Genomic DNA, 13,078 nt, shown 5'->3' with positions numbered 1-13,078 from the left:
AACTACTCTTTTAATCAAGCAAGCAACCATTGGGTAGGGCAGGAACTACCAACTAACCTGGTCGGAGTGTATTTTCTTAGAAAGTGAGAGAGAGCAGTAAGAAAAACACACAAAAAGTTTATAATGTGTTGGCACTGATCTTGCAGAAAGTGTATTTGGAAAAGCCTAAAAATAGCTAAGTTTTCTTCTTCCTGTTGAAAAGGTTTACATGCTCTTTGAGCAGCAATGTTTAAAAAAAAGTTCAAAATAAAATACTCTAAGTATGATCAGAAAAAACAGCAATGGGCATAGACAAACTATCATTCTTCATAGATTTGCTTCCAGTTTTTGTCAAAGCTCATCCACTGTTGTACAGAAAAGCTTTTTTTCTTGTTCAAAACTATCTCAGTGACATAAAAGGTTATGCCATACACTTTCATTGGAAAAAAATTATTACATATCAAATGTCAAGATTTATATTTGCCTGTTCAGCCAGCATAAAGTACCCTTTTAAAAATATAACTCTGCTCTGGAGGAGTGACAAAAAGAAAATGAATCCACGAGAAAAGAATGGCATATTAGAATTGAGAACTGCTGATCTTTTGGCAGCTAGAGTCAGAAGATGAAAGTGTTTTAAAAATTAATAAATTAATCTCCACAACATCCAGTCAGGCAGGAAAATATCCCATTTTTACTTATAGGAGAATGGAGGCTCAGGAAGGTTGAGAAACTTACCTGAGGACAATCACTAAAAACTGAGGTTACTTATATGTAATTAGAGATTATTGGAGATGTGCAGTCCCTACCTGTATGCCACACATGGATTCACATGTGGTCCAGAAGACAGGAGGTTTGTAGCAAGTAGTGTCTTTTGGTCCACACATGAGAACAGAAGAATGCCCATAGTGAATCAGACCAACAGTCCATCTAGCTCAGTACCCTGTCTTCTGACAGTTGCCAATGCCAGGTGCTCCAAACGAACAGAATTGTTAACCAGCAACTTAAGTAGTCTATCCTATTTCCCATTCCCCGCTTCTGGCAAACAGAGGCTAGGGACACCATCCTTTTCCATCCTAATAGCCATTGAGCGACCTACAGGAATTTATGGAACTCTTTTTTGAATGCTGTTACCTTGGCCTTCACAACATCCTTTGGACAGGAGTTCCACAGGCTAACTGTGTGTCGCATGAAAAAGTATTTTCCTTTTGTCTCTTTTAAACCTGCTACCTTTTAAGCCTGTCGATGTCCTCTCTGTTTTTGAAGTCAAAGGCATAAGGGACAGAGGGGACTGATGTCTCTTCAGTTCCTTTCTTTACTGCAAATCAGATAGGATATGAAACAGAAAGGAAGGTGGGTAGAAAGTGGAATATAGAGACTACATATCTTGAAGAACCTCCAGATAAAGGTAAATAACTTCTACTTCTTCAATTGTTGGTCCCCATGTGTATTTTACACGGGCAATTGGTAAGCAACATTCAAACGAGCAGAGGATATGAAGATGTAGTTGATAAAGATGTTTTTATCACAGCTGTCTCCACAGCTGCAGACCCTGACAAACCCTATACCACATCATAATGCTTCATAAACACATGTATGGACCTAGGCAGCTGCTACAAACATCCAGTACTTGGCACTTCTCAAAGTCTTGCCATTGAAATTCTTTGTCAGCTTGCAGAATGGCCATCCCCGCAAAAGGAGAAACAATACATGCCAAACGATAACACAGAACTATAGAATCACAGAAGAGTAGGACTAGAAGGGACCTCGACAGGCCATCGAGTCCAGCCCCCTGCCCTCATGGCAGGACCAAGCACTTTCTAGACCATCCCTGAAAGCCATCTATCTAAACTCTTCTTAAATATCTCCAATGACGGAGATTCTACCACCTCCCTTGGCAATTCGTTCCAGTGTTTGATCACCCTGACAGTTAGGAACATTTTCCTAATGTCCACCCTGAACCTCCCCTGCTGCAATTTAAGTCCATTGCCTCTTGTTCTATCCTCAGAGGCCAGGAAGAACAAGTTCCCTCCCTCTGCCTTATGACACCCTTTCAGATACCTGAAAACTGCTATCATGTCCCCCCTCAATCTTCTCTTTTCCAAATTAAACAAGCCCAATTCTTTCAGCCTTTCTTCATAGGTCATGTTCTCTAGACCTTTGATCATTCTCGTTGCTCTCCTCTGGACCCTCTCCAATTTCTCCACATCCTTCCTGAACTGCGATGCCCAGAACTGGACACAATACTCCAGCTGAGGCCTAACCAGCGCAGAGTAGGGCAGGAGAATGACTTCTCGTGTCTTGTTCACAACACACCTGTTAATGCAACCTAGAATCATGTTTGCCTTTTTTGCAACAGCACCACACTGTTGACTCATATTTAGCTTGTGGTCCACTATAACCCCTAGATCCCTTTCTGCTGTACTCATTCCTAGGCAGTCCTTTCCCATTCTGTATGTGCGACAGATTGTTCCTTCCTAAGTGGAGCACTTTGCATTTGTCCTTATTAAACTTCATCCTGTTTACCTCAGCCCATTTCTCCAGTTTATCCAGACCCTTTTGAATTATGACCCCATCCTCCAAAGAAGTTGCAACCCCTCCCAGCTTGGTATCCTCTGCAAACTTAATAAGTGTACTTTCTATGTCAATATCTAAATCGTTAATGAAGATATTGAATAGAACCGGTCCTAAAACAGACCCCTGCGGAACCCCACTAGTTATACTTTTCCAGCAGGATTGAAAACCATTAATAACTACTCTCTGGGTACAGTTATCCAGCCAGTTGTTCACCCACCTTATAGTAGCCCCATCTAAGTTGTATTTGCGTAGTTTATTGATAAGTATATTATGTGAGACCGTGTCAAATGCTTTACTGAAGTCTAGGTATACCACATCCACCACTTCTCCCTTATCCACAAGACTCGTTATTCTATCAAAGAAAGCTATTAGATTGGTTTGACAGCGATCTGTTTTTAACAAAACCATGCTGGCTGTTCCCTAGCACCTTACCACCTTCCAATTGCTTGAAGATGATTTCTTTAATGACCTGCTCCATTATCTTTCCTGGCACAGAAGTTAAGCTGACTGGCCTGTAGTTTCCCGGGTTATTCTTGTTCCCCTTTTTATAAATGGGTACTATATTTGCCCTTTTCCAGTCTTCTGGAATCTCTCCCGTCTCCCACGATTTTCCAAAAATGATTGCTAAAGGCTCAGATACCTCTACTATCAGCTCCTTGAGGATTCTAGGATGCATTTCATCAGGCCCTGGTGATTTGCAGACATCTAATTTCTCTAAGTAAATTTTAATTTGTTCTTTTCCTATTTCAATTTCTAAACCTACCCCTTTTTCACTAGCATTCTCTATGTCAGGCATTCCTTCAGATTTCTCAGTGAAGACCGAAACAAAGAAATCATTAAACATCTCTGCCATTTCCAAATTCCCTGTCACTGTTTCTCCCTCCTCACTGACCAATGGCCCTACCCTCTCCTTAGTCTTCCTCTTGTTACCAATGCATTTGTAAAAAGCCTTCTTGTTTCCCTTTATGCTTGTAGCTAGTTTGAGCTCATTTTGTGCCTTAGCCTTTCTAATCTTGCTCCTGCATGCTCGTGTTGTTTGCCTATATTCATCCTTTGTAATTTGTCCTAGTTTCCATTTCTTATACGATTCCTTTTTTATTTTGAGATCATGCAAGATCTCCTGGTTAAGCCAAGGCAGTCTTTTGCCATGTTTTCTATCTTTCCTACACAGTGGGATAGCTTGCTTTTGGGCCCTTAATAATGTCCCTTTGAAAAACTGCCAACTTTCCTCAGCCGTTTTTCCTATCAGTTTAGCTTCTCATGGGACCTTACGTACCAGCTGTCTGAGTTTACCAAAATCTGCCTTCCTGAAATCCATTATCTCTATTGTACTGTTTTCCCTTCTACCCTTCCTTAGAATTGTGAACTCTATGATTTCATCATCACTTTCACCCAAGCATCCTTCCACTTTCAAATTCTCAATAATTTCCTCCCTATTTGTTAAAATTAAATCTGGAACAGCTTCCCCTCTGGTAGCTTTTTCAACCTTTTGGAATAAAAAGTTGTCTGCAATGCAATCCAAGAATTTATTGGACAGTCTGTCCCCTGCTGTATTAGTTTCCCAACATATACCTGGATAGTTGAAGTCCCCCATCACCACCAAATTCTGGGCCCTGGATGATTTTGTTAGCTGTTTAAAGAAAGCCTCATCCACCTCTTCCACCCGGCTAGGGGGCCTGTAGTAGACTCCTAGTAGGACCTCATCCTTGTTTTTTACTCCCCTGAGTCTGACTTTCAACCCGTCCATCTCCTACGTCCATCTCCACCTCTGTCCAAGTGTGTACATTTTTTAATATACAAGGCAACACCTCCTCCCTTCTTTCCCTGTCTGTCCTTCCTAAGCAGGCTGTACCCTTCAATACATATATATCCATCAAGTGCCTGGCTGACAGAGTGATGGTGATGGGCAGGTGTTATTGTAACAAATGGTCTTCATGTTCTCCTGAGTACTTCCATTCTTTGTCGAGAAGATGTCAAGAGGCTGCACTTTCACCATTTGACATGGAGGAACTGCAGCCTCTTTTCCTCGAGAAGCAGGAGGCTTTGGGGAAAATATCAGTAAGTGGAAAATCTGGTTCATGTGAAACTCTGAAAGAAGCTTGGGGATGAATTTCAGGCTATGGTGCAGGGAAATTTTCTCCCTATTATCATAGAATCAAAGGCCTAGAAGAAACCTTCAGAGGCTATCTTAGGCCCACCAATGGGGGTGGGGTGGGAAAGAGGTGGCTTTGAGAGAGCATGGAGGGGGGCAGGCTGACTGCTCTAACCCCCACCCCTTCTGCCCTTGGCCCTGTCACTTCCAGGGGCTGGGAGCCAGGCTGCCATCCCACCTTCCCCCCAGGCCTGCTTAGGCTGTAGACCCTGCTGAGTCATCTAGTCCAGTCTCCTGCATTCATGGCAGGACTGTTTTATCTAGTTTTCTAGACCACCCCTGACAGTAGTTTATCTAACCTGCTTGCAAAAAAACACAAACCCTCCAATGATGGAGCTTGGACAACCTTGACTGGCAATTCAGGACAGTAGTTAACCACCCACATGTGTGTTTTTGCCAATGTCCAACCTAAAACATCCATAATACAACTAAAGCCCATTGTGTCATGTCCTCTCCTCAGCGGTTACCAAGAATAAATTTTCTGCTTCAGCTTGTAACCACCTTTTTTGTACTTGGAAACTTGTGTCCCCTCTCAGGTCTTCTCTTTTCCACATTAAAGAAACCCAATTCTTTCCATCTCTCTTCACACATCACGTTTTCTAGACCTTTAATCATTTTTGTTGTGCTTCTCTGGACCTTCTCCTATCTGTCTCCATCTCTCTTGAAATATGGGGTATAATATTCTAGTTGAGGCTTAATCATGTGGGCAGTATAGCCAAAGAACTACCTCTCATTTTTTTACTCACAACACTCCTATTAATACCTCCCAAAATGGTGTTCACTTTTTCTTCAAATCACCATTGACTCTCATTTAGCTTGTGGTCTATTATGATCCCCAGATACTCTTTGCAGTACTCCTTTCTATGCAGTCATTTTCCATTTTATGTGTCTGCATACGATTTTCACTTCCTACGTGAAGTACTTTGCATTTGTGCTATTGAATTTCATCCTATTTACTTCAGAACATTTCTCCAGTTTGTCCAGATCCTTGCAGAATCCCAGATGATATGCTCTTCCAGTATGACTGTCAACCACTGAAAACTATTCTTAGAGAATAGTCTTCCAACAGGTTTTACACCTACCTTATAGTTGTGCCATCTAGATTCTATTTCCCTACTGTGTTTACAAGACGGTCATATGACACAATATCAAAAGCCTTCGTAAAGGTAGGATATACTACACCTACTGCTTCCCTCATCCACAAGACTTCCTACCCTGTCAAAGAAAGTTATTGGGTTGGTTTGATGTGATTAGTTTTTGACAAATCAATACTGAGCATTACTTATCTTATCATCATCTAGATGTTTACAAATGAATTGCTTAACTAGATGCTCCATTATCTTCCTCAGTACAGAAGTTGAGTGTTCTACACATTTAACATGTGCTCCCAATTTGCTCACCCACATGGCCAATGTGATAGCAACAAAGACAACAACCTTCATGGACATGACAACCTTCTTGGAACATATGCAGATTCTGACAAGCCATGTTCTGTATGAAAGCAGCTATGTGGCTTAGTAGAAAAAGACAGCCTGACTATGACAACTTAGGTGACCAAGGGTGACTTAATTTACCAGGCTATGAATAGTCCGAGATCTGTCTACAGCAGTGGTGGGCAATCCACAATCCACAGGGATTCCACCTGCAGCCCGCAGACCCCCTTTGTCTGTCCCGCTCCCCTCATGAACCAAGGCATCTGAGTCCTGCACTTTGTACTCCTTCCCTTCCAGCACTTTCGAATCGCAAATTTGCTGATTAATGGTCATCCACACTCCTCCTACTTCCTCCCAGAGCTGCAACAGCTGCTTCAGTGCGTTTCAGCTCTGGGAAGGACTGCAGATGCACCCCAGTGGGCAACTGGTTGCTACAGCCCACTGAGGTGAAGGAGGGCCACTCATGTAGTCAACTCCCTATTTTTGGTTGTCCATTGCTGGCCTATGAGAAAGTGAGTTTTCCTTAAGTCATCCTAATAAAATCTACAGTTCTTGTGGGAGTCAAAGTGCAGTTTTCTCTGTTTACACAGACCATCACCACCTCCACCACCACACTCATGTCAGACGATATAGTAAGACAAGGATCACCAACTGGACCTCAGGAATTGACAAACTCATTATTAGCCAGGCATCTAAATCAGCAGTTCCCAAACTATGTTCCAGCAGAACACTGGAGTTCCACAAGTTACGGCAAAGTGTTCCACCATTGAAACTGAGTAATGCAAGTCTCCTCCCAATTCTCAGGGAAAAAAATTAATTTTGGGACGTAATTTTCTCGATTTTACAAGTTTTCTTGAAATGGCTATACAATAACCAATTTTATATTAACAATAAGAAGTCCTGTTGCACCTTATAGACGAACAGATATTTTGGAGCATAAGCTTCATGGGCAAAGACCCACTTCTGACGTAAGCTTATGCTCCAAAATATCTTAGTCTATAAAGTGCCACAGGGCTTCTTGTTGTTTTTGAGGATACAGACAAACACGGCTACCTCTGATACTTGTCACCAATTTTATATGTCTTTTGTTAATGTCTGGTTTCATCCTCATTTGTTGAGTTGAGTTTACTGTACAATAATTAATTCATATTATGAAATATTTTCTGTTAGTAATGTTCCTCATTGTTAGTATGATGATGTAAAAAAGACAAAGTGTTCCTCAGAGAGTGCTGGGACGTCTAAGTGTTCCACAACCAGAAAAGTTTGGGAACCACTGATCTAGATACCCAAAGAAGGTACAGCCATTGCACTTCATGTGGGCTGCCCCCACACAAAATACTTTCATGAAGAGCCTCTGTGCTGTCACCAGCTCGAATGTAAGTACTTGAAATTGGTAGGGCTCTTGCCCTACCAGGAATCTGAGACATATGGCTTAAGAGTGAAGAAAAATAAAAGCCTTTAAGCAGCTGTAGAGAGAGTATTCTAGTAGGAGTTGCAGTGTTATCCATTTTCACAACAGCAAAAGATACCTGTGGGTCTCTCCACCACATAGAAATTTACTACAAAATGTTATTTGTGGCTATTACCATATATGCAGAATGCAAGCAGCTTAAAAAGAGTAGTTTAAGCTTTTCACCAGTTTGCCTCAAGCACAGCAGAAGGCATTACTAATAATCAGTGTGCTAAATATTTATGTCACTCATTTTGTACAAATAACTAAACAGTTTGAAGGTGTACACTGAAACTGTAGAGACTTTCCATTAACTATCCTTCGAGCCACCTAGTCCCTAACCAACATTTACAAAAAGAAAATGCATGTAAGTTTTTACCTCTGCTCATTTACTGAAACTTTTCATATACAGGAAAGAAGTGTGACTATTTCCAAATTCTGCAGCTTTAGCATAATATATGCAATTTTGCACTGTGATCCCTTTTTAATTGCTTAGGGCAAGATAACAATCATTTGTTGAATAAATGTTCTATGTATCTGCTCCTCAAATATAAAACAGGTAAGAAACATGTCCCATAAATTCACACACTATAGGACAACTAACACAGAAACAAAAATAAAGCATGTATACCTGTTCCAGCTTTGTCTACAGTTCCTTCAGGACCTGACACAGGGCCTTCTTTCTGACCATCAGAGGAGTAAACTCTCACTTGACTGAGAAATTGGAGTGGTAGATGACTGCATGATATGTGAGACTGACTTCCACATTTCATTGAGCCTTGCCATCCTGAAAGGTGGAAAACAGTTTTACATGTACCAGTGTGAGAAGAAAAGAAAAAGTATGTCTCAACAGGAGTTGCTGATATTAGTTGTGGAAATTAGCTTTTAATAAATATTTTGACCATTTTACTTGTGTGCTCTAATTTCACAGACTACACAGCTTAAACTAGTTCTTTCACCAATTTTCCAAGCTTCCTGTCTACTATGTATTTTTAACACACGAATAGCAAAAATATGATAGTACAAGTTTCTCAAATAGCCTAGTCCTTTGAAACACTGCTCAAAAGAGAACTTCAGAGAATCAAACAGAATGCTATTTTAAGATTCTGACTTCTGGATTAAATCCTGTTCTAATCATCCTTTACACAGAAGTCTTTGTTGTAACAAGCACAATACTTCGCCGTCAGGTAGACTATTACAGTAAAAGGGCAATGGCAGACACTGCAAAATGTAGTAAGACAATCCTAACAGTTTTGATCTTTCATTCCACTCACCACATCCAAAAAATATTTTAATAGACTAAGCAGGTAATAGATTTTGGCGTGCAATTCAGGTGTAATAGCTCAGCCCACAACAAATAAGCCAAAATTAAAGAGTGATGTACAGTGTGATTCATAAATAGTACCAACACTTTGTCTTTGAAAAGAGACCATCCTATTTAGGCAATTGCTAGTGTTAAAAGACTAGCCCAAAGTATATCAAGTTTACTGAATACAGTTTTAGACCCCTAGCATTAGCAGCCAACTCTAGTTAAGCAATATAAGCAAGCAAATAAAGCATCTACAAAATTAACAGACTTCGTCACACATAATATGAGTATCTTCTCTGCAACCACAACTTTATCCACCATTAAAATGCAACCACCTTCTTAAAACAATTTAAAAAAAAGTGAAAGAACAAGAAAGCACTGGGCTGGTATCTTTGGGAAAATTTATAAAATCAAGTACTTGAAAGGAGTTATAGAAAGATTCTGAGAATAGGATGAATGCAGCAGGTCACCAATGAGGAATTATATAGAAAGATACAACCAAGAGAACCTGCTGAAGAAGGTTATAAAACAGAAGCTACAACTATTAGGGCATATTTGCATAATGAACAACAAACAAAAAAATCAAGATCCTCATATTCAGCATAATGGATGGTTCATATAGGAGAGGCAGACCCCATGATATAGTAGATTGGTGTGGAGTTAGTCTACAGAAACTAAGCCACTCCACACTGGACAGGGAAAGATGGAAGAAAATAGTGAGAGGGGCATCAGACACCAACGGGCACTGACCCCACTATTATTGATGATAATGATTGCTAATTTTACTTGCATTACCTATAACTGGACATCAAGCAGAGGTCTAAATTATTATTACAAAAGTCATCTCACAACACAATCACAGAGATATAGGTGGTAAAAGCATGGGTTCAGGTTCGTCTGACACATGAGGTAAGGCACGTCGGCATGAGCCCGAAGATCCCTGATCTGCACCAGGGAACTAAATTGTTTCTGATCAGTTGATTCTGGCTGCGCTAATGACTGATCCCTAGCACAGACCAGGCCTCAGTCAGAGGAAGCCTCTTGGTAATGTACTAAAATAATTCAGACATTACATTCTTGCTTCAAAGTGTTGTCTGTTTTCAGAAACTGTCAATTTGTTAGTCTTTAAGGTGCTATAGGATTGTTTATTTTTACTTAAGCTACAGTTTAATGCACTACCCCTCTGATACACTGAAAAGTTTACTCAAGACTACTAAACTGCTTTTGACATAAGACAGCCATGGAGCATTTGTTTTGGAAAAAACAGCTACATGCTAAGAACTACATGGATTCTACAAACACAACAAACTACTTTGAGGTGCTATGTTTAGAGTCAGAGATATGGACCAGGATTAAGAGGCTTAGTTTTTAATGTTATGTAGACATATCCAGACCAGTTCTTCTCCCACTAACTACCCATGTGATCATAAAACTGACAGAGCTACAGATTTTTATGGCTAATGAATTCAGAGGACAAGCAATTTCTGAACTATCTGCCCACAAAGTCATACACACAATATATAAATTAATTGTTAATGAAAATGTTGGTCTTTTGCAAGGTGCCAATGCGGCTTTAGACAACATCACAAAGATTAAGCACCTGATTTACAGGAAGTCACGTAATTTACTCAACTACTTTCTTTTCACAGGTTAGATGGAAAAACCTACAACTTTTAAGTCACATTAGTTTATCCTCTTATCATTCAGTGCAGGACTGTTTCCTCCAATTTATTACTCAGTACTTTTACGTGGCACTTTTTGCCTAGTACCACATTGATCATTTCAGTCAGTTCCAAGGGGCAATAGGTTGGAGAGGCCGTTAGCAAAACAAAGCAGACAGGCAATTTTTAAATGACAGAAGTGAAGATGAGAAAACATTGGGAGTTCTCCCTTCTGCCTAGCAGACAGACAAAAGGTGGCAAACAGTCTCTGAGGGGTAGCAGTGTGAGTCTGTAGCTTCTCAGGTAACAAGCAGCCCTGTGACACCTTAGAGACTAACAAACTTATTGAGTCATGATGTGAGCAGTCCTGTATAAGACCCACTGCTTCAGATGAAAAATAGAGGAAAATGGAGTACAGCAGACCCCCAACTTAGGCTGGAGATGCATTCTTGCACAACCCAGGTAAGTCAAACTTCATGCAACTTAGGGGAGCTGGGAACCAGGTGGCAGTCTGGCTACCAAATGACCAGGGCAGGATCCCCGGTCAGTCTCCTAACTCTAGCAAGTGGAGGGGAGGGAATCGGGCTTACAAAGCCAGTAAACTGACCAGGTGCCAGCTCCCCTCCACTCAGAGTGGGGTTAACCTGAGATACGTGCACCTCAGTGCGCCTATTTTGAGGGTCTACTGGAAGGCCTGTGGAACCGAATTTATGAAGGGGCCTTGGGAGGAGATGAGCTGGTTAGAGGGAGCACTGAAGATGAGGAGCAACCCGGAATAAGGAAGTGCAATTAGCGACGCCTGGGTTGTGGGGAACTGGGAGGCTAGGAGCATGCTGGAGTCGGGGAGAGAAAGCTGGGGGGAGGGGTTGGAAATACCAGACTAGGGGGCAAGCCTAGGTGGGAGACGGTTAGAGGTGCGCGGCCTGGGGGGTCCTGCGGCGCTGTACGGGAGGCGCCAAGTGCGGCGAGCCCAGGTCTCCACGGAAGGCTGCACCCAGCGTCTGGCAGCCGGGCAGCCCAGCAGAGCGGTGTAGGGAGGAGGTCCGGGCAAGGCGGGCGGCACTCAGGCGACCTAGCCGCGGGCAGGGGTAGGAGGGCTGGGCCGGGCCCGGCCCAGCTCGCCCCGCCGATCCCCACTCACCGCAGCACACCCGGCTGAGATGCGCCGCCTGACACCGCGCGTACAGCCGGCAGAGGCAGAGGCAGCGCCATCCCCGCCTCTGGGCGACCAGCGCCGGCAACATCCTCTTCCGCAGGCCGGACTCGCGCGCTCACACAGGGGCCGGGCTCGGGCTCGGGCTCGGGCTCGGGCTCCGGCCGACGCCGGTAGGCAGGGAGCGGCGGCCGCTCTCATTGGCGCGCCCGGCGCCAGCCGCCGGCTGGGGGACTGCCACCCCGGCGCCCAGAGCGGCTGCAGCAGAGGGAGGAGCTTCAAGACCCGGATGTAAAACTGTGCGCGCTCGGGGGCCGCGCCAGAGCCCGGACACGCGCCTCCTCCCTCGTGAACGCGCAAGCGCTAGGCGGAGCGCGCGCGATTCGAACGCCGGGAGGCGGTTCTTTGTGAGGTCATTAGCGGCGCGGTGCCCGGGAGACGGGCAGGTTCTAGTCCTGCTTGACTAGCAGAGTGTCGCGCGCGGCACCCCAGTGTTCCCGCAACCTACCCGTATTGCTTCGAGTACGGGCTGGAAATGCGTCCTGCCTGTAAGGCGGGGCGGGGGCTCTGAGTCGCCCCTGTTAGCGACTTTGGCTTCTGAAGTGTAGACCGTGGCAGGTGATAGTTACTCAAAAGGTGCGGGCTCACGCGAGTCACTGGCACGGGCGGCCCATACTACCCTGATCCCTTTGCATAGGAAAGGCTTGGCTCATTAGGGGTGGAAAGGCCAGGAACCATTTACACCATCACTCTCCTTGCCTGCCCCATCCATAACAGGTCTGTCAGATACAATGGAACCAGGGACCTGGCCCACTGATGTCATCAGAACTAACCCCTGGCCACCCCTATATTCGCCCCCATGCAGTGTCCCAGTGGCAAGTGGTGAACCTATTTGACACCACACGTTTAAGTAATCCCCCTGCAGTCAATATTAAATCAGATTATATGTTTTCAGGCAAGTCTTTTGACAGCTTTGAGGCAGTTCCAAAATTCCAAGATACTCATTTTTATAAATATGCCAAACACTTTTTCATTTACATTCATTTTCATTTCATTCTTTCTCTCTTGGGGTGTCTCACTGTTAGGGCATGCTGGTGGATCTAATCAGAAGATACTTAGCAAAGGGCTTGGATCATTGATGTATCCAATAATCCCCACCCCAGTTGAGCATTTAAGAGAATTACTATGCTTACACAATTTAATTTTGAATAATGGCATGTTCATTGGTACATAGCTTTTCTCACTGTCTGCCAATGGGTAATATTGTCAGTTTCTCTATATGGACTCCCCCGACAGCCATAGTGAAAATCTGGATTTCTATGTACAATGCTTCCACAACCATGCTCCGACTGAGATTATGCGCAAAC

The 13,078-nt window shown here is 43.3% G+C and overlaps 1 protein-coding gene across 2 annotated transcripts in view; it reads right to left on the bottom strand.

Annotated features, from left to right (window-relative positions):
- Positions 1-11,951, bottom strand: part of SLC30A9 (solute carrier family 30 member 9) — a 66,266-nt gene extending 54,315 nt beyond the window's left edge. For both annotated transcript variants that reach the window (XR_012645350.1, XM_074992689.1), the window contains exons 1-2: positions 11,700-11,951; positions 8,220-8,375 (exon numbers count right to left, since the gene is read on the bottom strand). Coding sequence is in view for 1 of the 2 variants with exons in the window: in XM_074992689.1 (XP_074848790.1) it covers positions 8,220-8,375; positions 11,700-11,802 (259 nt within the window). In the remaining variant the exon portion in view is untranslated. The remainder of the gene's footprint in view (positions 1-8,219; positions 8,376-11,699) is intronic.
- Positions 11,952-13,078: the final 1,127 nt, after the last annotated feature.

The sequence above is a fragment of the Carettochelys insculpta genome, chromosome 4, assembly GCF_033958435.1.
Source record: "Carettochelys insculpta isolate YL-2023 chromosome 4, ASM3395843v1, whole genome shotgun sequence".
NCBI lineage: Eukaryota > Metazoa > Chordata > Testudines > Carettochelyidae > Carettochelys > Carettochelys insculpta.
This window is presented reverse-complemented; position numbering and strand designations above follow the sequence as displayed.